Source organism: Chamaea fasciata, unplaced genomic scaffold (genome assembly GCF_029207755.1).
Source record: "Chamaea fasciata isolate MVZ Bird 193981 ecotype frontalis unplaced genomic scaffold, bChaFas1.0.hap1 SCAF_8, whole genome shotgun sequence".
NCBI classification, from domain to species: domain Eukaryota; kingdom Metazoa; phylum Chordata; class Aves; order Passeriformes; family Sylviidae; genus Chamaea; species Chamaea fasciata.
Window position 1 is genome coordinate 32,078,425 of NW_027094093.1, and position 25,457 is coordinate 32,103,881.

The 25,457-nt window shown below is 39.2% G+C and overlaps 1 protein-coding gene across 10 annotated transcripts in view; it reads right to left on the reverse strand.

The window, feature by feature from the left end:
- NCKAP5 (NCK associated protein 5) overlaps positions 1-25,457 on the reverse strand; it is a 376,987-nt gene that overhangs the window by 119,420 nt on the left and 232,110 nt on the right. For 9 of the 10 annotated variants that reach the window (XM_066190349.1, XM_066190348.1, XM_066190347.1 and 6 more), the window contains one exon: positions 11,005-11,095. In XM_066190349.1, coding sequence (XP_066046446.1) covers positions 11,005-11,095 — 91 coding nt within the window. The remainder of the gene's footprint in view (positions 1-11,004; positions 11,096-25,457) is intronic. The other variant, XM_066190351.1, reaches the window with a different exon arrangement.

Here is a 25,457-nt window from a genome sequence, read left to right on the forward strand (position 1 = left end):
AAAATTCAAATCTTACTGGAACTAGGATTATGCTTCTCAGTGTAGACCCGTTCCCAGAGAAATTAATGAGAAACTTCCAGTCGAGTCCCACATTGTGTAAGCTTCTCAGGCTGGTTTAAACTGTCACTGCTCTTCTGAAACCAACAGTATTTTGCAAATGGTAAATGACATCCTGCCCTGACCATTATTTCTAAGTATTCATTTTGCTCCATAAATCAAACAAGCAGTCCACTGATGATGAACCCTTTGATGAAACACCACGGGCCCTGTGGCCAATAGAAAACAAGGGATGGAAACAGTCCCTGCAGCCCAGGAATGGCAAGCTCTCCAGGATCAATGGAAAGATATAAATCACTAAAGACATTGATCTATGAAGCTGTACAATGCAGTGGCCTGACTGAGACTTATCAGAAAGCTGGATTTCAGTTAGCTGAACTAGGAAAGAGCAGTGCAATATTCCCTCTTTCCACTAACAAATAAAGTAAGAACAATAAATTAAGAGAGCAGGAAACCCACCTGAAATTGCAAATGATAATTTACTGGAATTTGTGGAATGCAAAGCCAATTTTCTCTCTTCTCTCTTCCACCTAGCTTTCAGAATATTGAACAGGAAAGTGTTTTCACTGTTGATAAACAGGGAGTAACTATAGTGATAGAAAAGATCATAGAGAAGCTTTCAAAAGATAAGAGAACAAACTGCCTATTTCAGAAATTACCTCTTTCTTCATCCCAAGAAAGGCAAAAGGCTGCTAACCCTAACAATTAGTCATTGGGATGTCTCTCCTCTAAGAACTGTCACCTTTTCAAGGAAAAGTGTTGAAAGGATACTTAGCCAGCTATTTCTTAACTATTTTTTCAGAAATTATGTTATTTTAGAAGTTTTATTGGTAGTACCATCAGCTGTCTGTCCTTTGCCCTTTCTTCTTTCAAAGATGCTTTGCAGGAATGACACTACACACATACACACATGGAAAAAAGAGAGCTCACTTTAAAATATTTCAATTTGCAGCTATAAAATTTCAAACTAAGAAGAGTAAATGTTAGAAGACACACACACACAAAAAAAAAAAAGTAGGTGGCAGAGATTATTCTAGAATTTCTGTTTTACAGTGAAAGCTATGATCAGGTACTGGACAAGTGGCTATAGTAATACAAGATAGCATAATCTAATGCTGATATAACTGGATCTGAGATGTAGAGCACTGATTATAAACAAGTACTCTTTCATAAGCACTTGGGACAAAAATCTGATTGAACCAAACAAGAACTAAAAAAGATCAACATCTTTGAAGTGCTGATTTTCCCAAAGAGTGTTGGATTGCATGAATGGCTTGTCTGGAAAGTGATAAGTAATAATTAGAGATGACATCTTTGCTTGTAGAAGCTAAAGATCATTTTCATGTGATAAACACAAGTCCTTCAGAGAAGTGAAGTTTTTCAGATGCGATGCAGTAAGGATCAGATACAAAAGTTCTCTATTTCAATTTTGGGTGTCAGATTGTGATGCCTGAGTGGGATCTTCTTTTCTGAATTCCTTTTAATTCTTCAACTTCTGAAATTTATCAGAGACAAAGGCTTTACAATGGTAACAAATTCAAATTCTTCTGAGAGTCATGCCTGCAATTTTCCAAAACCACACTTTAATCACACATTAATCGACCAAGAATAAAATATATGTAGGATATATAATTAAACAGTGCTTATGATTGCTCATAACCACTTAACTGAGAAAAAAAAATCAAAAATATTCACAATGTAGCTATTACTTGTTCTTATTGCAAGGCCATGGTAACAGGCATCCAAAAATCCAGTCTATGTGGAACCCAAACCATGCTGATAACTCAGCACCTCAAAACACTCAGTGCTTTCTGTGGTGTGTCCAGAGCTTCCACAGGATCTTCTAAATAAGGTATTTACTGAACAGTTATCTTAGATTTCAGTGACTGAGTGTGGTGATCTGAGTGCACTACACCACACTTCTAACACTCTTTCTATAATCAAGGCAGACTCTTCCCTCCAAACCCAAACTGCAATCTACAGATCCATACACAGAATTGTTTATGTTTGCACTGCTTTTGGCTGGGGTAGAGTTATTTTTTCTCACAGTAGCTGCTATGTGTTTTGGATTTGTGCTGCAGTGTTGACAACACCAGGATATTTCCTTACTGCTAAGCAGTGCCTACATGGACCCAAGGCCTTTTGTGCTGCTCACCCCATCAGCGAGGGCTGGGAGGGGACACAGCAGGGACAGCTGACCCCAGGTGACCCAGGGGATGTCCCAGAACATATGGCATCCTGCTCAGCAACACAGAGGGGCAAGGCTGGCTGGGGTCCACTGCTCAGGGACAGGCTGGACATCAGGCAGTGGGGAGTGGGCAGTTCTTTACATGCGCATCACTTGCCTTCTTGGGGTTTATTTCTCTTTGTTATTTCCCTTTCCGTTACAATTTGTGTTGTTGTTTTGTTATAACATTTCAATTACTAAACTATTCTTTTCTCAACCCGTGAGCTGTCCCACTTTTACTCCTGATTATCTTCTCCACATCCTGCTGGAGTGGGGTGTGGGGCTTGGTTGCCAGCTGCAAACCACAACAGTGTTTGCACTGTGAATAAATAAATTGTGAACGCTTTTCCTTGCAAGACCATTCCACAGCCTTGATGCATTCTTAGATGATGTCTTCTCAATGCTGTTTCCAGTGCAGACCTCCTAGTGCTCAACACTATTCACTGTGAGCACTATGAAATGAGACTTTCTAGACTGTGGATGAAGATAAAAACTGTAGATGAGGGTTTATTTGCACTTCCATTAAAAAAGCAGCCTCGAGCTATGCACAAATAGCCAGTCTGACTGCACAAGCTGAAAAAAGGCAGAAAGTGCTTCAAGCACTACAGACTTAACATTCCAACAATTTAAATTTGTTTTCCAGTGTCACCTTGCTCCTCTTTCTCCCCCACCACGACCTCTTTTTCCTAAATATACCCTTTGAAAATTCACAGTATCTTCTGATATACTTTATAACTGATTTCATTTAGCAAAACCTGAGATGTGTAGAAGACACATATGTTAAGTCTAATGTGAAGTAAGTGTGTCCTGCATGATTCTCAGCACAGGAGTAACCACTGATATCTCTGTGATCTGATAATGTCTTTTCCATATGCAACTTTAATTTTTTCTTCTTTATTTCCTAATGGAAATCCAATTAAACACTATACCCCAGGCCTGAAAAAACCACAAACCATATCATAACTGAGCAAACAGGTTACAATATATATTAAAAAAATGCAACTAAAATTACATGCAACTGAAAATATTTTTGGGTATAAGGCTACAAATATGACTTCTGTTTTACCTTACTCGCTTTTATCTATGTACTCAGCTGTTTTCTCTTGCTTTCTTTTCTCCCAGTGGAAGGAGAGACTGAAATATAGCTTTGCTTTAGACAGTACATCAGTAAGTGTAATAATAATATATTTTTGTTTAGCTAACAGCTTTTGTTCAGAACAAGCTGACCAAAATTGAAGGAAAACAAAGGAATGCAACATATCACAAAAGTTTACAGAAACATCCCAAATTGTTCATGATTTAACATTACCCTTGTCAGAAAAACATATTGGATCCTTCTTTTTCATCTCTGGATTTCACTGACCAAGTAAGCAGAGTGAGCAGCAACGCTCCCTAGATTAAATACTTGTGATGGATAAGAGGACCAAGTACATACTTTATGTTTCTGATACGTGCTTCCCTCCACCCGCGTATCAATCTAAATGTACTCCACATTTTTCTCCTCTCAGAACACTCCTCACCAGTACAAGCTGAACAGCTCTGCAGTAGCATTAATAAATTTCCCAATGATGCTTTTATTGGCCGTTCCACGCATCACAAACATATTATTTCTTTTGAAAAAGTTCAGATCGGAAAGGAGCGCAAGAGCAGAAAACCTTCTGAGTGCACTTGAGGATGGAGTGAACTCCTCAGATCCGTGAGAGGAGATGGAATTTCCTGCCCCCAGGTTCCCAGCCCAGCACCAGCTCCTGTCCTCAGTGAATGGATATTCCCATTCCCAACAGCCCTGCCACCTCTGGCACTGTCAGAGCCAGAATCCAAGACTGACCACTGTGCAGATGACTCTGCCAGGGCAGGATCTGGGCACAGCAATGTCCAGGAGCTCACTGTGAACCACAACTGTAACATTCCTGGTTCCTTCTCTAAATTAAAAGCTTCACTTAAATTGATAGCAAAGTTACCAGCAGGAAAAAAAGAACTGCTCTAAGGAGCTGTTCCTTCTTCATATATCTAGATGAGGTAATAGGAGAGTAATATTCAGTGTGATTTTTCACACAGTTATTCTCTCAGGAATCGGTTCACTATAGTACCATACACAAAGTAATAATCTTTCCTTCTAGGAAACCTACATGTAGCATTTAAACTTTTGGGAAGGGGTTTGTAGGTATTATAGTGACTGCACTTGCCTAAAGCTACAGTATTAAAATACCTTCCTCCTTTGACTGAAGTAGAAATAACCCAAACTATTCTGAAATTCAAATTCAGTAAATTTTATGTAACAGCAATTAAGGCAAAAAAGAAAAATTACTCTGGATTTAAGTTGCTAGAAATAAGCCAGTTTTCCTCCCAGAGTATTTTGGAATGAAATCAGTGTGTTAACTGACTAGTTCTCACTATAAGCACAATTGCAGAAGTTGACCTAAGAAGTTACTTGTGGGATAAGGAAGAAAAAACCCTGGTGTATTATTCCATTACCAGGTAATTTTTGTAAGTGTCAGGGAACAGTTTTATGTCTCCCAGACTTGTCAGGAAAACTTCTGAAAGATGATCAGAATTCAACTTCATGCAAAAATAAAAGGTAGGAACAATCATTCCAGATTAGATCAAAACTTCAACTTTTCAAATATGTTATTGTAATTCAGATTACCTCTCTTAACTTTTCCTGATCAGAAGAGCACTTTCTTTCCAGAATAAATTTACTGGTGTACTGCTAAGCGAGTTCTTTTGTTAAAATAATTTTCAAAGGCAGAATGATCGTGAATTCAGCATAATCTCCCTTTTCCTCCCCTCAGAAAATAAGCAAAACTTTAGATTTTTTTCAACCAAGCAAAATTTAAGATTTTTTTTTCAATTTTTTGAAATTTATTAACTACCGTTGCTTTCTGCTGGTTTGCAAATATCAAGGAAACAACAACAAAATGCAGAATGAATAGTATCTTTTATGGAGATGGGGAAGTAGGGAGATAGCAATCCACTTGACCATATACAAACTAATTCATTTGGGGAAATTGAAACATCCGTGTTCAGGCAATGGGAGACTTTTGTGGATTCATTCCCAAAGTCAGAACCAGAAGAAAGATACAGCAAAAGATGGAAACACTATATAGAAGAGGGAAACCCAAACTAGAATTACAGTCAGTACAATACAATACAGTACCATCAAATCAGTCAACCTTCACCTCCTGACACTGTAGATATCTAGAGGATGTGTGATGGATTAAAGTGGCAGTACAATGGCACCTGTACACTGGGAAAATGTAGATCTATGTCTGCAGACCTCATCTATCCTTCTGCAAACTTAGCACTTCAAGGACTGCCACTACACTCTCAAAGCAAATGCCCGATGGAAGAAAGACGGTCAGAGTCAGGCAAAAACTGTGGGTGACTGGATGTAATCAAATATGTGGATAATTCTTGTCTAAACACACAACATCCCTGTTTTGCCTTTTCTTTTATTTGCTAGTTCTTTGTTTTGAGATGCAGCCAAGGCCACGTTGGATGGGCCTGGTATAGTGGAAGGTGTCCCTGCCCATGGCAGGGGGTTGGAATGAGATGATCTTTAAGGTCCCTTCCAAAACAAAAAAATGTTGTGACTCCATGATTCTGGGAAAGAAAGAAGAGCTTTTTTTCAGACAAACAGGCACACAAATGGCACATTTCATTTATGAGACTTTGCTGTGTTAAACACAACTCCATTGCTGTGCTTCGGTCTCACAAACAACCAGAAAGGGAAAACGCTTGGCAACAAAACTGACATTTTGAACAGTGTCTCAGAAACACCATCACTCTCTTGTGGGGGTAGAGAATCCAACCTCATTTTTGTTAAATATTTATCAAAATCTTTGCACAGTGGTGGAAATCTACAAAAAGCCGTAAGGTATTAAATTGTTACTGAGCCAGCCCTGGATTTTTCTGCATGGAAAAGCAATCCAACAGCAAATGCTTGTGTCCTTGACAGCCCAGGATTTCCAGTGGAGCTCCCAAGAGTGCGGATGGCTTCTCTCTGCCCTTCTCTGAGACACAAATCTGCTAATATTTGCCTAGTAATACACTCCTTAGCAGCTTAGGAGGCTTGGTTCACGCAGTCCCCTGTGGGCACTTCCACTCCAGAGACAGATGTTTAAGGATATATCTCCTCTTTCTGCAATAGAAGTTAGCATTAAAAATCCTCCGTGGATTTCAGCTAGGGAATTCAACTAGTGCCTTTTTTCCAATTCATGGCCATGCCCCATCTATAAAATGTTACGTATCAATGGCCTGAACAATAAGCTGGTATAATTTTGTGTTAAGATAAAATTGTATTGCCAACAGTTACAGTTTTTCTTCTCATGAAAGAGTTGTTGACACCAACGGCTGTGCAAATAAGAAGTGACAGCCGCAACAACTGTTCCACATTTGAGCAACACAAAAGCATGCAGACAAAAAATTGGGCTGATGCAGCCGACAGTGCCACCTGAAATGTGCCTGTTACCACTTGTGTATGTTCTTACCTTCCCAATGTGACTGTACCATGTCTGTCCTGAGCTTTAGTGCTCACATGGATAATTTCAGAACTACAGTAAATTGCAAACTTACGACAAATTCTCTTCCTCGTCTATTTCGATCACTGTACATAAAGCCAAAATGAGTTAAAAACCCCTTAAAGTCTTTGAGTGACCTGTAATCAGGTAAGACCTTCGAGTATCCAGCATTGTGATCTAACAGGAAAAGTTTTTTGATATTGAAATCTCAAGGGCAAACTCAGAAAGCAAATCTCTGGAGTACTTGCTTTAAAATTTGGGGTTCAAGAACTGCACACAATTATTTCTGGGGAATACATGAGCTCTTGGCTTCAACTTTCATGATCTTATTTTCAGGTGGTTAATGTTTCTAGGAAACACCATTAAGTTAATACATACTAGAGTCTTTTAGTCAAATAAACTTTTAAGTAAGAAATATGAGGGTTAAGGCTGTTCAAATAACATGCATTCTTGTCTACATCTATGCAAGCTTTCATTATAAATTTTCCCTTTATTATTATGTAAAATGATAACAAAGGAGAATTTTACTTACAATCCTGCTTCTTAATTCATTTACCTAAAAGAAATCACATAACTCATCTCTCAGTCCAGAAAATTAAAATCCCATAGGGCATCTAGCTCTCTGGAACAAGTTAGAATATTTTGCTTTAAGTAATAATGCTGGAAAGACCTAACAAAATATAGCAATAACATTGCATTCTTTAGACTCTACCTTCTTATTGTTATTATTCCAACATTATCACTATGCAATATTTAAAGTTCATTAGCAAAAATATTTTTTCTGGAGTAAGGCATATTGGTATTATAATAAGAACTCAATTTCATACATCCCAGAACAATAATTAGATTTGTTTTAAAAAAAATATAGACGATGTTTAATAGATTAAAAGCATTTATTGTGCAGTTATCTTTTATGAATATTCAGGTATTTACTTCAACGAACTTCACACTCTAAAACCAAGTCTCTGTGTCAGATAATATGGGACATATGTTGATAAGTCACACTGGAAATCACCTCATTTGTCCCCATTTGTTATGAAATACAGAGTTGTGAATCTGCACTAAAATCCCTTACTCTATTGAACCAACTGACCATACAGTTTTGATCATACCACACTGATCACAGAGAAAATGTGAGATTCAGGATAGTCCTGTAAGGTAACTGAATGTAGAGGATGGCTTTCAGAACAATGTTAGTAGTTATACATTCAATAAGGTTTCTGTATGAATATGAATATAACATAAAAAATTTCATTTATATTTCCTTCACAAAGTAAGATTGAGAATATGGTTATCATGTTCCCAAAAACCTGAATACATCAGTGCTTTTAAGGAACATTACCTGCATTTTACATTTGGTGTTTTTAAGGAACGTTACCTGGGTTTTACATTTAGGTTCTATTCCTATTTGTGAATTATGCTTATAAATATATCAAAAAAACTCCTGAGTACATTTGGAGGAATCCAAATGAAATGTCTTTGTTGAAATATTGATGTATCTTGCTGAATTTGGACACAGCACTTGTTTAAGATTCATCATCTATTTAAATTTGTCCATGATTTCCACACAGGTGGTTTCAGTAACATATTAATGATTCATAGAAAGCTTCATTAATATGTTTCTCAATGTCAAAATGTTTTGTAAACATTTCAGGCCAGAGATTCTTTGCCAAGTACCTGTTTTGAGAAGCCTTTCAGGCGTGAGCTGTGACTGTGACACATGGTCACTGCCCAGATATTACTGTGTGACTGGTTACCAAGCACACACTGAGTGAACCCATCTCTGACCTACATGGCAGGGAGCCATCCCAGGGCACAGGAATGCAGCCATCCCTCAAAATTCCCAGAAAATTTTATGACGTTTGTCATAAAAGTGAACAAAAGGGATCTGAGGATGAATGACTCAAAAAGACACTCAAAAAAAAAAACAACAAAACACACAACATTCACAACACAAATGTTCTGTATTTCTGACGTGTTTTATCAGCCACTGACTGGTGTATGATGCAGCAGCCTAGCTATTCCTCCAGGGGAGGAAAACCCATTGCTTCTGAGTCATGGATTAGGAGAGGAAATTCATAAGCAAAGAAGATTGCATACCGGCAATATGCAAGAAATGAAAAAGGCTAAAAAACAACCTGAGTGATGAGTGAAAAAGTTCCCAGAACAAGAAGACAACAGGAAGGGAAGGAAGCTGTTATGCATTAAAATAATCCCAGAGACACAGGGATATGGGTGTTTTAAGGCCCTGGGACAGAAACAGCTTCACTCTGAGGAGTGAGGAATTTACCTGAGTAAATTTACTGAGTCTGAGGAATTTACCCAGAGTACCACCCATCAAATTCAAACAGAAAAAGGGAACAAGAGGGGTGGGTTTGCTAAGTGGAGGGGGCTGTTTGCTAGAGCTGAAGGGAAATGAAGAACTGTTCTCACATCAATAAGAGGGCAGAACAGCCTTGTTCTTTTCCTGGTCAGAAATAAACCCAGGCGATATTACACAAAACACACCACGGTGCCTGCTCTCCTGCCTGGCGGGAGACAACAAATGTCTGTATCAGCGTGGCCCAGAAGGAGAAGAAAACCCAAGACCAAACACAAATTCTGTCTTTTTTCAAAAATTAAGAAACAAATAAAAGAGAGTAAAAGAACTACACAGAAATATTCAAGCAATGAAATTGGAATGATACTTTATCTGCCCTCTAGGAAAGGAGCACACAAAATCTCAGATTTCAAAGACCATATAGCTAATTTTTTCCAGTTTAGTTCCCACAAGAAAAATAAAAAACCCCCAAACCCTGAGTTCTATGAAACAAAACTGGAGTATTTTTTTGCTTTTCTTCTTGAGAGTGCCAAAACAAAGAAGCTGAAACCTAATCGTGGTACCACCTTACTAGGGTTTCCACAGGAAGACAGCACAGAGAAAAGCAGATAATAAAATCATTCCAGATGTCGGTTATGATCAGACAAGTAATTCACCTTAAGGAGAGACTGACATCAAGCCCACTTCAGAACAACCACTATATGGTGGATTGGGAAGGACATATAGGGATTTAGACCTTGAAATAAAAGAAGGGAACTGAGTTTCAATTTTGCACCCCAAAAAGATAGTGCATAAAATAGAGATGCCTTTGTCACCAGTTTCTAAAGAACGATGTTCTATTATAACTTCAACAAAAAAATTTAATTTGTCCTGAAATTAAATTTTACAAGCTATCGTTTTCACAAGGAAATTTGATTTTATTAAAGGTTAAACTAAATTATTCCTTTCTCTACAACCCAAGCTTAAAATGAAAATTTAATTACAGTGATAAATACTCTTTAATATACATTTTTGTTTAGCTACACTGTTGAATTTTTTATCCATCATCTGTAAGAATGAAGTAATATAACCTAAACTTTTGAAAAGTGTTTTATCTGATGGATCACTACTTGGGATAGACTTTAATATATGATTTCAGTATAGGAATGCTTTCTGTTTAAAAAGATACAGCACAGGACTGACTTCATTAAGTGATATTTTAAAGAATTCATGTGCCTGATATTTGATTAACTGAGATGCTTCTCACTCCTGTTTCCAGACTCTTAAACTAAAATATTTTCCATCACCTTAGGTTCATTGTTTCCAAAATGCAACAGTCCCTTGGAAAATGTAAAACTCTTCTGTCTTATAAACAGACCTGGATCCCTTTGAAAAACTTCTAAAATCTTCCTCTCCTGAATTCTGTCCTGAGACACTCTCTACCCCCAGTGAGGGTGATAAAATGCACCTGCCACAAGCAGGGATGTGAAACTGGGAAGCTTAATAGGGATCCCTACACCCAATAAGAACATGAGTCGTAAAATTATCCACCACAATCTGAGGGTCAAGTTGTCAAAAACTCCTATGTTTACTAGAGACGCTGGAAATTATGACCTTAAATATTAAGTATGTTAATAAAGGATTGAACACTAGTTTCCTTGTCACCTGTGAACTATGAGGAGCAACAACAGCAGATAACACAAGGACAATAAAAGTGAAAAACCTTAAACTCTGCTGAGAGAACACCTGGGAAAATGTAGGTGGAACCAACTACCACTTACAAGTATTCATAATTAATAAACAAATAGAGGAAACAATGCCAGACATATTTATCTCGTAGTGGGATTTTTGTTTTAAAGAACTTTTCTATCAGAAGAAAACAGGTAATTAGTCACTAATACCTGATATACCTTCATGATATTGACAGTTCCTTCTCCATGCTGGCCTGGGGATCCTTGGCTCTGTAGCAGATTCCTCACTGTCTCCTCCATTCTAGAGAATAAAAATATTTATAGAAGTCAACTGCATGGAAAAAAATTAAGAGTTGCATTCAGTGTTTTTGCTCTTTACAAGAGCCTAATGCATCCATGGCTACCATGAAATTAATATTTAAAGACAATCCTAGCCTTATAATGTTCTCATGCTCCATGTTATGAATAACACATTAAGGGCACTCTTTTATCTTTTGAATATGAACAGTAATTAGTTGTACTGTTTAAATCCTACCAGAGCTCCATTACAAAAACTAAAACCAAACGTGTGCAAAAGACATCACCTTGTTAACAGTGTGAACAGCACCACGATAAGATTATTGCCATTTAGGAACACTCAGATTAAAAACTCCTCACACAGCTGTGTCCTGAGCCAACAGTGAGGTTTGTGCAGTACAGACAGGCTGTCCCTGCCGTTACTGGTATTCACTGGCTGTGTTATGAACACATTCACCCTTCTCTGCCCTTTCAAACAGGTGTAAAAAGCAAGGGCAGGCTCCAGTCTGGTACCATCTCAGGTCAACGCAATCAACTTCAGCTCCGACAGTTATAGGAGGAAGGTGTGCACTTTCATTTTAGAAGTTGTTAATAGGCACCATCAAAAGTCCTCTTTGATCTAAACACGTTCATCAAGAATGTTAAACTGATAATAACACTAACCCTGCTGCGTGGAGCCTGCTCAGAATTAGGAGTTCTGCTCCTGCCCACAACAGGAAAAAGGGAAGCCACCTATGAAACGCTGGTCCCATTCAAGGTGGATCAGAAATTAAATCCCATGGGCTTAGGAGACGTCACTGAGGCTGACCACAAAAAGTGGGCCTGGGAGTAGGGCTGGTTTCAGCTATGGGTAAGAGCAGGAAAAGGATCAAAACCAGAGGAGCGGTGATGGACACAACAACAAAGACACTGGGTTTCACAATAAAAAACGGTGAGTGACAATTCCAGCCAAAGGTCCTCACACTTTTCCCCACTCCCCACGTCCTACACAGATTCTCACTCCTACACAGCCTCTCCTTCAGCTGTGTTGCAAGTTTTTCTCTTTCCCTTCCATATTTTCCACTCTTTTCCTTTCAGGCAGTCTCAGTCCCTTGAGATAGTTGGAAAAACAGCCCAGATGGAATAGGGGCCGGAGAAGAGAAAACTGCTGTGGCACAGACGTAAGGGTGATGCAAAAGCAGGAGAGAGAAAGGAATACCTTAAATCCTACTGCCAGATACACTGTATATTAAAACAATGACCTTGAAGAACGTGCCAGTATTCCTGGGCATATCAGACCAGGAACTGCCTGCTGTTGTTTATTTCTGCTGTGTTTAGAGAAACATGACTTTTGTGTCATACTCTTTCCAAAGGAAATTGAGCAGAAGAATTATTCACAGCGTATCTTTTTTATATTTGTTTATTTCTAAGGTAACAATCCAGCGAGACAGAAAATATTAGATAACTGCTCTGGCCAAAGGCCAATAGCATCATCTTTTATATGAGCCTCATAGTCTTTCTGTCCTTTCAGTCTTATCAGAATGAATGGCATTGGCTAATTTAGCAACAATGTGATGTTATTCCAGGTTTTCTCCTTTGAAGTCAGCCCACTACTCTACTTTTCCAAAAGCTGACACTGGGTGTTCATTCTACTCAGATGAACACTGACATTCTACTTATTCCTGTGATGTCTTTTTGTCATTGATGTGCAGACTTCTACACTGCCAGAATGCCCACAGAATAGTTTGACCATCTGTTGACCAAATGTGCACAAAACGAAGCCAGCTCTAATCTCTAGTGCAGACAGTGGTGCAGTTTTTCAGTTGCAGATTGAAACCATTTCTGCTCATAGGCTGACCTTAATCAGATGCCTTTTACATGAAAGAACAAATCATTTTGGTTCACACCATAAATTCCTGCACAGTCCTCACTGAAAGATTTAATTTCTTGACATGCCCACCATTTCATTTTTAAATTAACGGTGTAATAGCATTCTTAATTATTGTGTTTATCTACGCAAATGCAATTCCAGTGCTAGCCCTCCACAACATTCTTCCAAATTAATAAACAAACAAAAATGGGAGAAAGGATAGATTCAACCAGCACTAAATCACAGTTTTTCAATTTAGACCTGAGAGTATTAATGAAAATAAAGTCTAGGTGCATATCACTATGATCACATAAACCAGCTCAGGAAAATTACAAATTCTTAAATTCAATAGGTCCTTTAATCTTCAGTCAAACTCAGATAATCTGTTTGGGACCACAGGCCCATCTTGTTGAACAGCCTTACAGGGACAAGCGAGCACACATCTTCCTGTGGCAATCAGAAACACCCTCCACCAGCACCCAGATTTCCAAGGAATAGGGAAATTTTTGCAACACGACCAAGAGCTCAGTTAAAGACAGTTGAGACTTCTGTGGTTTTGCTGTTCTCAGCTACTCTAAGAGTCTGTAAGAGCTGACAGCTACTAAACTGAACCACAGACGTAACAGGCCGTGTGGTCACACCACTATCAAACCAGCCCTGGGAGGATCTTACAAGCTTTGGGTACCCATGGAACATCTGAAAAAGAAGAGAAAACCAGGTTCTGACAAACAGGGAGGTGAATTATGCTTACAGTGAGATTCACTGCAAAGTTCTGATGGCCAGCGCTCTTGCAGTTTGTGAGCTGCTGCTTCTTCAATCCCATCCCAGATGCCCATTTTTAGGACCAAATGTGGTACAGGAGGATAATCAAGACTTGTGTCTTATGAATGAGAGTTTTTCATGCATGAATTAATGGCACCTTAGTTGAAAAGCAATTGTTGTCTTATGATCTATAAAACCCTCCACACTGACAGCACACGCCAGAGCAATTTACTAGAAAACCTACTTAAAGAATGCAAAAATAATGGAGCCTCTATAAATTTTGCTTGGGATCCCATGTTTTGCTCCCTGAACAAGGCCACCAAATGGTATGAAAATTTTGGAAGTGAAGCAGAAAAATTATGAGCTTTATGAAAGGCTATTTCTTCACACTGACCTATATTTTTCCCCCTTCTGGTAACCACAAAAAGGTTATCTGCTCTTGGTTTTGATTCTAATATCTCAGCTGGAGCCAATCCAACATCCAGCACTTCCAGATTATTTTTAGGATAGTTATCCCCACACGTGCATTCTGCCTTCTTGCTGGACTGTTTGCCAAGGATTCTCTGTACCTTATGTAACTAGCAAGCTGTTAAAATCTGAAAAATCAGTCTCTAAAGCTCATCACTTCTGAGTCTACATTCTTCAAGCACTATTTAAGAATATTTATTTTCCTCTTTTTTTGTATTTTATTTACTGCCTATTCATCTGAAGCATCTCACATAGTGCCATTAAATTTTCTGTTGCATCTGCCATTTGAGTGGAAAATTGTCATTTTCTTAAAACTCAAGTGTTCCTTTCAACATCAATTTTTTAATAAATCTAGGGTTTGTTTTTTTTTAGGGGAAAAATAAATGAAAACCATGTTCAACACAAGCTCCTTGAGTTTCCTGACAAAATGCTGGTTTAGTGTAGGGGAACAGATCTCTGCCAGTCCTAACCTAAGGATAAATTTCTCAAAGCACAAAACAGAAGAAGAAATGAGGCACTCAGAAACCAGAATCTGTTCCTGAAATACAAGAATTTAAGGAACATAAGATATTAATGTTACTGTGGAAAGCACTGTCAAGATTCCATCTGGAAGACATTTACAGTTACAATCACAAGTGTTCAGGAGTGGCTCATCCAGAGAGGATTCCACAAAAGGGATTGCTCTGAAGCTGTTGAAATGACAGTCTGTGCCACAAGAATAGACTAAATAACTTGCAAAACTTCAGAGACCAAGGGTTTAAGTGGCCAGGCATGACTTACACAAGAGAATCAGTGAGAAAAAGTAAAGTGTGAAAGAAAACAACATCAACCTAAGACAGATGATTGACAAAACAAGTTGTATTTTGTGGTTAGAAATACATTTAGGCTGGAATTAGGATGTTTTTAATCATTGAAAAAGTGAGACTCAGAACCAGCCTATCATGCAGAGTAACAGGATGAGAAATACAAATAGTTTTAAGCCACAATTGATTCATTTACGAAATTAATTACACATCATGGTCAAGAGCTGAGGACTTGAATTTATGATCCACAGGTTCTTGCTGCTATTCCTCCTAAATCATTCCTACACTTAAAATATGCAATTTGTCCTGTGCAATTGAGAGAATACCAGGAAATTAATCCAATTGCAACAGACAAATTATTTATTTTGGCTCTTTTTCCGAGTGTTTTTCTGGGCAAGGGGGAGAGAGGAACCCATGGAAAGGAGAAAACATCATTCCCTGCCCAGGGAGCAGCCCACAGCACCCAGATGCTCATGTGTCCAAGGTTTCAGGAGGAAGCTTCCTCTGCATTTTTGCTGGAGACTTGCTTTTAACACTTCTCAATGTCGTGTTTCTGACAGCTCTGCTGCCTCCCTCTCCTGCCTGGCCCTGCTGTGCCAGAGCACAATTTCAACCAGGCCAGGCTGGGCAGACCCTGCTGAGGTTGATGCATCAGTAATCTAGGCACATAAACTCCTAAATTTCCTATCAGTTTTCTCAGTTCCATCGCTTTCACAGGCAGGCACGTCCTTTGTGCCGTCCCACAGCAATGTCATGGTCAGAAAACCTGCTTTGTGCCTCTGCCATAAATAAATAAAGTTCTGCCATAAATAAATACTCTCTCTAACCCACGCTCTGCTCAGTCATGTCCCACACAGCCCTTTCTGCAGTTCTCCCTCCAAGGGACAGGTAGCATGCACTTGCTCAGCACTAGAAGGGAGATGACAGTTTCAACTCCTTCCCCCTTGACCTACTTCCTTCCAGATTTCCACAGGCTGGCAGCTACCTTTTGCTAGGTGCTATCACCTTCCCTTCTCATCATCCTCTAGCTGATGTGACATTACTTGGTGGTTATTTCAAATGCATGTCACAAGAATTCCTTCAGCTTGACTCTGACTTAGTATTACAGAGATGTATCCAAAGGTTTCTACAGAATCCTACTGCAGCAGTTGAGCTTTATATTTCAGCTTTTTCTTTCTCATGTCATGCAAAGTGCAGGGTAATTTTATAGTCTTAGAGAAAAATATCAATAACAGATCTTTCTCTATGTTCAGCTTAAGTTGTTACTTCAGTGTAGCTAAAATTCCCAGGAGAGTATTTTTTTCCAGCTCTTATCTGTGAAAGCGTGAAGCTTCCTGTCTCTCTCCTGTTCAAGTCTCCTGACTTCTCTTTTTAGTTATAGATTTCCTGGAGATGGGGTTTGGGTTTTAGCTCCGTGAGCTGTCTCAGCCCTTCCTACCACCTGATCCCAGACAAAGGAACAGGTTCCCCTGTGGTTTCTCAGCTTTTAGCTCCATTCACCTGTGAACCAGCTGGAATTTTTACCAGCTGGACTTGAGTTGTCTCTTCGGAGACTGCATTTGGTCTGGCCTTGTGACAGAACTCTGTGCCTCTGTCCAAGCTTCCCAGCTCTCTCTCCAATCTCATAATCCAACCAAAGAAAGAGCTTCTCTCAGATCCCAGATAAATCTGTTTCCCTACTTGTTACTCAGTTTGAACTTCAGGTTTGGGGTTACCTGCATCTCACTTCCCTCACCACTCCATTCAAAGCTTTGCAACGCATCAGGTTAAACAGGGAAAGTATCAAAGTGGCTTTACAAGATGTAACAAAAAAAGAGCTCATCAACAGCAGTTCCTATTCACTGCATCCTTGCAGGAGTGTCTTTCCTTCTACCTGGTTTCAATTAAACTAGTGGCTGTCAGAGCTGCAGACGCTGTTTACTCCCCTCTGTCTCCAGGGATTCCCATTAGGAACAGACACAGTTCCCTGCTCTCCCAGCTCTCCCTCTGATCTGCAGGCTCCTCTCCAGACTGTGCAGTGTCTTGCAGCCACACCAAGAGCCTGGTGTGTGAGCTGTGGGGGTCCCCAGGGTGAAGTGGTCCCTCCTTCCCAGGACTGTGTCCCTTGTGCCCCTCCTGAGGAGCCCCTGCAGCCAGCTGTGAGCCCACGGCTTCAGGGGCGGGGGGCCAGGAGACAGGCACAACCTTCCACAAAGAATTTAGATATTGGAAGTGGATTAAAAAGAGAGAGAGAGAAGTGCAAATGGGTATGTGATAAACTTAAAAAGAGAACTGACAGATGGGAAATGCTGGGGCTTTAAACCCCAAGGGGTTTTCAGTTCTGCTTAGAATACAGCGCTGGTACAAGCCTTATAACAGCGAGCTGGGCGAAGCAGAATGCTCAATATCCCCATTTAATATTTCAGTTGGAAAATAAGGTAATAACATCCTTCATAACAGCAGCAGAAAGACGCACGTATAATGTGTAATTTATATTTATTCTTTCTGTTCATCAGCACAGGTGCTTATCAATCCAGAAATATCCAGGCAAACCCTACCCCTGCAGCACCATCACCGCCCTTTCCCTACCACAGGCCCTGTGGCATTTGCTGGTGGCAAATCCAAACTGCACAAGCCACGATCTTTTCACATATCCACACAAACCCCTCTTTCCAAAACACACTCGAAGCGTATTTGACCTGTTGCCCAAAGGGCGGCTCTCTGAGGATGAGGGGCACCACAAGTATCTTGTGCATGATGAAGGCAACGACTGCACGGCCACGCCGGAGTGGAACAGCCCTCAATCTCCAGTCCCACGAGTAGAGAAGGATCTGTCCCCAAAGGGACAACCTAATCAGGTTTTCTAACCCCCAGACCACACCATCACTCCAAATTACACACAGCTGAAAGACTGAGCACAACTTTTGCTTTGTTGAACCACTGGCCATTGATCCCAGTGGAAATTTTCAAGGTACCCTTAGGATAACCTGAGTGCTTTGAGCACCAGCTAAGTAGGGTAGGGTTTTGAAAGACCTCAGCGTTGGCACATCACTGCTCCCACACAAGTCTGAATTCTGTCATCACGCAACGGCAGGTCTGACATTTCTCTGAAACTGCTCTAACTACCATCTGAGCCAGGAAATTTTGGAAGTGTTTTCATTGTCTCTCTCAGTCATATGGATTTCACTCATCAAACTTCTCTCTACAGCAAAAAGCTTCGGAACGGCAATAGAAATCAGTGGTAATGTTTATTTCTGTGTTGACAGATAGACAAATGCCATATGGACTGCATGGGTGTCTTCCATCACCAGCCCTGTATACGCTTTTGTAAGTTACAGGCATGGAAGAACAAAATCCAGTCTAAGACTTGCAGAAAAACTGCTCACCAGCAATTGAAAGGATTTTTCAGCTGGAAGTACTGTCCCTCCTACAGTTCCCCAGTAATATTTTTGGGACCTTAGGACCAGAGATATCTTCATTAACTATAAGTGGATAGAACCAGGCACACATAGAAAATTAATTATTGTGTCATTTTAAACATATGTTCTTAAGCTCAAACTATATTCATGCTGGAGGCACCAGAAACAGCCACATCTAAAAGCTTCAGAAAAAATTACAGGCAACTAGACAGACAGATTGCAAATATTTCCAATTTCAAATAATGGTGGGGGTTTACTTATTTTCTCTTTTTTTCCCTACATTTTAAACAAATATTTGTTTTTCCAAATTTGCAAATGTTTAGCTGGATGTAAAGATGTATCTACTACTTTCTCCAAATACTCATAGTTCATTTTGCATATCAGGACCCTGATACAGACCAACCACTGCTATTTTAAGTTACTTACAGAATTGTACAGCCACTCAAAACTAAAAAGTTCTTGTTCAATCCTGAGTCAAAGCTTCAAGGTAGTACCAAGACCACCCTCACAGAGCTGCAAAAATTTCTGTGTTATGTCACAATCCTATTAGTGTATTTAAGGACTACAGAAAACTAACTACCAATGGAGTCAATGGGACTCAAAATAAAAAAAAAAAAAAAGAGACAAATTCAGGAAACTGCTCCTAGTTTGCTTCAATAACCTAAATCTTATCTCAAAAATCAAACTCACATGACAGTTCCAGCCCCTTCCTGACATTGCACAGCCAACTGCAAGTGCCCAAACTCCTGCATAAGACCCAGCTAGGAGAGGAAACTTCCCACTTTGAACTTAGATTCCCCCAAAATGGGTCATCTCTGATGTTCACAAAGAACACCAAGAAACAACGCTCTCGTTCCCAACCATGAGATTTGCTTAAAAGTACTTTTAAAGACAACAAGGCAGTCTTAATAAACATAAATTCTTTTGAATTTTTGGATTTCAGCCTTTCCAAATATCAGCTCAAAAAGACTACAGTAAAGAAAGCAAAAAATGGAGATTTTCACATCAGTTGTGATTTCCTGAAAACCTCTAAATATAAGATCAGCAAAGACGGCTGAAATGTGTAGGAATGCTCCAAGTGATGTTTGTGTTACATTTAATGATATGATATTTTAATTCCAAGGGAATTAAATGTGCTGCTGTAGGTATATCTATAATTTGTCTTTCCTTTCTTCTCCTCAGCAGAGAGCTTGCTTTGGATCTTCAAGTATATTCCAAACAGAGGGTATGGGGCAGTTCTGGGCTGATCAGCTGTGACTGAGTGTCTTCAGGAGCAGCTGATGCCCTTATGTCCCTTCTGTGTGACTGAGACCACCTCACAAGACAAACCCTCCAAATTACACTCTCCAAATTACCAAGTTATGGAATGAAAAATATATAAGCAAAATGCTTCCAACATGTTTTGTCTCAAAGTAGATCCAAAGTGACTGCCAGGACAGTGAATGCCAAGTATCTTCTCCTGAGCATAAGGAATGCCTTCTACCAGGCGGCCTTCCTGCAGCACTGCCTGGAACAACACAGGTTCCTATTCCAATGTGCCCAGCTCAAATGGAGTTTATCCTTCTTCAGGACAGATGCAGTAAGCAGCAGTACAGACCTACTACTAAAGAAACCTCAGATGTACAAATAATTCCCCTCACAGTCTAATTTTCAGGTGGTTGGAAAACACCCACAAGAGCAGGTCATGTCAGAGATGCTGGAATGAAAGCTTTGTGGCTTTAGATTTCCAAATCAAAGCAGCAGAGCAAAACAGCCTAAACAAGTAATAAATGATCACAATAATGGTCTCCAAGGGCTTAATTACCTGTGTCATTAGGTAGTGGTAGCCTCTCTAAAAGTATATTGACAGCTTTTCTACAGCCAAGCACTTGATAATGAGGCAATAAAAATACATGACAGTGCACACAGAAGAGTGCTGCAGTAGTGTCATAAACAGCCCCATCAGCTTTGATACCAACAAACAAGAGCTGCACGAAACTAATTGTGAACTGGTCACAAAAAATCAAGGACACATATTTTGTCATTAATAACTTCTTATGTTCTCCCTTTCTGTAGGTGTGCAAGCCTGTCAAAAGCAAAAGAAGGTAAGAAAAAGAAGGGGAAAAGAATAATATCCAGGTGCAAATGAAATGCAAGAGGAAAAAAGTAACAGCTGCATTAAAAAAAAAAAAAAAAGGCAGGGACAGTTTCATGTCTCTATGTTAAGAGCCATAAAGCACTCCACCATCTTTCCAAACACAGAATTCTGTCACAGCCACCATCCATTGTATGATGTAACAAAAGGAGTACACAGCTTCAAAATGCCAAATTTGACACTATTGAAGCCCGTCTCTTTCAACTGGATTATCCCAAAGATGAAGCGAATAAATGCAGGGGAACTTTTCCATATGTAGGATTTGCATTGAAATGCACAGAAATATTTGCTGCATAGATGTGCTTCCACTACTGCCTGTTCCTGTTTGAAGAGAGAAAGGAGAGAACTGAAAGGAAGAGCACAACACAAGACACGAGGATCAGAAATAAAGACAACATAGCATAAAAGATGTAAGAGAACATTGAGGACAAAAAGAAAAGACATTAAAAATTTAAGTAAGAAGTAAGAAGACAGAAAAAGAAAAGTGTAACAAAAAAGTTAAATGTAAAGAGAAGTGAAAGGACGTCTAGACATAAGGTGCAAATGTTTAACCATTTGTACCATATTGGTATTTCTTTTGTAAAACAGGAGAGCTATTAGCTGATCTTCCAACAGAAGATCATTTAAGAAGGGCTTAGAGAAGGATTTTCAGTCGACTTCAGCCCGAAGTGGAGAAACACAACATCACTCCCTCCTCCCCGTTCAAGCACTCATTGTTTAATCATTTGTCTTCAGCTCAGCACGGGATCCATTTTCAAACAGCTCTGCAGGATTTTAGCCATACGGCTCCCATTGTGTTTAATGGAAATCCTGTGGGCACAGCTCTGTATGAAGCTTTCAGAACGTACTCCAAAAATCTCTAAATAATGCACTAGTTGAACATTACCCTGTTTACTTCTCACAGGACATGACTATAATGAAACAAAGGTTAGGTCATTTGTAAAAGTAGTATTTATTGCAAAGCTCATTAACGTTTCCTACAGGGATTTTTTTCCATTGTAAAAATATTTAGCATAACTATTTAGGATTTATTTTTTTCCACATCTAAAGCAGAGAACAAAATCAACTCAAAACTCATTTGCTTCAGAAAGGAAGATCCAGCAGTTAACAGATCAGCCTAAGCTTCAAGAAGCCTCTTTTCAAGACTTCCCACTGTCATAGGATACCTCTGTGGCTTTGTTTCAGATTTTCCCTCTGAAAATTGAGTTAACAGTTTCTATTTCATATCAGCTTTATGATGATTATAAATACCAGTGAAGCACTAATCAAAGATTCATCAGACAGTGGAAAAAAGCCTCAACATGAGCTCCCTCTCTCCCTTCAAGAGGAAGGCTGTTCCCATGATCAGGTCTGACATAACTTGAAAGCTTTGAGAAATGCAAATCTTTCCCATCCAGCTCCATAAAGACAAGAGCTTCATTTCTGCGCTTTCACCTTTCACAAACAGCATTCAGAACATGAAGATGCAACTTTAATCAACTTTAATGCACCCAAACAGTAGATCATATTCCATCAGCCCTTGGAATAGAAAAACCATACTTGGGCACAGAGAAAGTTTCAGGGACTTCCATCTCAGGGCACAGATCCTCAGACTGTTGAACATGCGCTAGGTTGAACAGCCCTGCTGCAGAGAAAAGGCTGATGCGTTTGCTGGGCAAAAGTTTAACCAAGGAACAGCAAACAGAGCATGTCTAACACACATTTCCAGCTTCATAAATTAGCATTACATGTAATACTAACATCACTAGTTTACTACAAACTCTCACCTTACCCATGCAATTTGTGCTGCCATGAAAATGTAAGATCACCTCAGAAATAAACACGTTTATGTTAAGATACCTGAAAATCTGGCTCAGCAAATAAAATCCTTACGCTGTGAACTAGATTAGCACTTTTTTCCTGGATATACAAGAACAGATACCAGATATGGCAGTCTACTATGAAAACCTCAAGAAATATCTGTAAAACATGAAGTTCAGCAGTTTGCAAGATTCTGCGTTTATGTCAGAGGAATTCAGAAAAATTAGATGCCTCCGGAAACTACCGTGTCTACCAGTGCCCAACTGTACCAGCACGAATTATTGCAAAGGTGCCTAACTTTGAGCACAAGTCATTCCACTGAACTCAACAGTTCATTTCATAGTCAGGGCCTTTGTGACTTAAGTGAACGGACAGGTTCTATTTTAGCTAATCTGGTGGAAGCAAAGCCTCACAAGCCTGCCTTGCTAAGAAATGTTTTAGTGGTTCTCCTGAGGGACGTTTTTTCCCCTCTAAGCAAGAATCAACACAAAGAAAAATATCCCTTTGAATCCGTAATTAAATATTATTAGAAGTTGAAAGAAAACTATCATTATATTATATTATAACCATTGCCATGCCGGAGACTGATTCCTGGCAAACCAATTTAGATATCTATATCCAGGAGGGGGAAAAGGGCAATAACAACAAAAAAAAAGTCACAGTGACACAGGAAAGAGAGGCTGGGCTGGACATGCTGGGAACGAGTGTCAAGCACTGAACAGCAGCACCTCACAGAGCCAAAGTTTTAAATAGTCCATTTGTTCCTCAGAAAGGAAGGACCATTGACCTTCATTATGGCCAAAAATGCTGCTTAGGGCAGGATCTCTCTTGTGCATGACAGGGGAATTCCCATAATGTGAGAAGGTTGGTCAAGTCCTTTCACATCCATAGCTGGGCAGGTGAAAAAGCTGGACGCCCTGGAAGTTACACAAAAGCAATACAACCTGTGGCCACTGCAGACATCTCAGTCCTGCTTGCTCTGTTAATTTAAGGTCTCTTTTATGACAGAATTACAGTAAATCACAGGTTCCAACATTGTGCAGTGATAAGGAATAAAGGTTTTTATGACAGATGTGACCTGGAGCGGCCAGGGTGGGCAGAGAGAGCAGGGTGGGCTTGGGCAAACAGAACCCAGGATGGGTCAGACCTCCCTAGGGGGGCTGCACTCTGGGGAACACAGATCTTGCCAGCCAACGTGGCTTTAGACAAATGTCAGGAAAAGAAGGCAAAGGGAAAAATAAAACAAGGGGGGAAAAAACCCTGTCCCTGCAAAAAGTCACATCCAGCCCAGTGGTTTTAAAGTGGGTCTCTCTGCTGGTTGCCTTCACAGCAGAGACAATGCTACCTGACACAAATGCAAGCAATGTCATCTTGCAGAACATCCAATGCTGGCACTGAGTGTAAAATTAAACTAAAATGAAACTGAACTACTTTAGATCACCCACATTTGCTTTATTTTTAAAGTAGCTGCTATAACAGCAATTTGTAAATTATCCATATTTGTCTGTTCTATTTTGTCTGTTCATGTTTGTCTGTATGAGTGTGTTCCAAACAGCAGTTTTATTTCAAGATTCTTATAAAATAAGGATGCTGACAATCTTTTTATGAGCACAGTGCTAGCCCAGTATTTTTATGCCTTTGTTAAGCTCATTGCTAATGATTCACTTCAAAGTAATTTCAGAATACTACAATAAAGTGTAATAGATTTCCTTAATCTTCATGATCTCAAACCCTAATTCCCTGCTAAAACCACTAAACACGGAGCATGTTCTGAGAAATTCCTTGGCTGCAAATGGCATAAACTAAACCTGCTAAAAAACCAAAGTAACTGTTTGGAAATGTAAAAATTATAAATCCAGCAATATTTGGAATTGCGGAAGGAATGTGGTAACTCATTTTACAATAAAGGCCACGTTCTTCTTCACACAGACTTTTTTGTTTTGATATTTACACAGATGCATTTCCAAATGAAAAACAGTCTTATGGGAGGAGGAGAGAAAAATCCTTAACTGGTGAGGTGATCACTTTCACTGTTTGACTCCTAACACTGTTTGTTAAAGGCAAATCTTTTAGAATTTGAGCAAACACATCTTGATTTTAATAGATTATATCCACAACTCTTTGAACAAGTGGAAAGCTTCTGGATTTTTAATTCATTTGGGAACATGTCTTTCAGCCTCTCACTGATGAAAAATTAAAGCAAGAGAAAAAAGGCATTGTTAGCTTAAAACATAAGCAATCAGCTCATTTTCCTACTATTATTTATTATTTATCAGAGGCTGCTGTAGTCAAGAGAGTTGTTTCAAGCACCTGCTTATCAACATTATGAAAACACACACAAACTGGAGGACTTTAAGTGTTAGCATTAAAGGCTGAAAAATGGTTAATAGACCTAAAAGATTGTGTATTAAGAGTAATCTGAAGGGAGAATGTACCCCCAGCATAAACATGCCATTAATAGGAACAGTTTTCAACTGTGAATATAAAAATCCCATTTTCCTGTATTCTGTGGAATACCTGACAGTATTAAAGCCTTCATGTTGGACAACTAAAAAAAAATTACATCCAAAATTATTTGGCACTTCCTACATTCTGTGTCTTGCCCTAAAACTTTCTCATTTTTGGTAAAAAAAAAAAAGGCACAGGAAAAGTGGGTAACTTGCCCAGAATCGGTCACCCAGAAGAGTTCAAACTTTCAGATTTCAGTGAAAGCAATTCCTGGATGGGTTATTAATTTAGTCAGAACAAAACCCAGCATCCCAGTTTAGTCCTTTGTTACCAAACCACACCAAGTATACTCTGCCTCCTACTTTCTTCAGTAAGGTAAAGGCATTGTTTTACATCTCAGTCCTTTATTTAGACACAACACAAACTCCCTGGCTTGGTTTAAACTTTGCTCTGTAATCCTAATATTTAAAATACAATTATTCTTCAATAAATTAACACATAATCACCAAATATGATCGTCTGGGGAAAAAAGTATCATCTGCTTCTGAAATGGGTTTTGAAAATTTATAATCAGTGTGGATCTAAGATAATTATTATTTTAGGATGCAATATTGTACTGGGTTGAAAATACTTGCATTTTAAATATATGAAAAAAATTCTTCACTTTTTAACAATCATAAAGATATTTCATTTGGCAGCAGAAA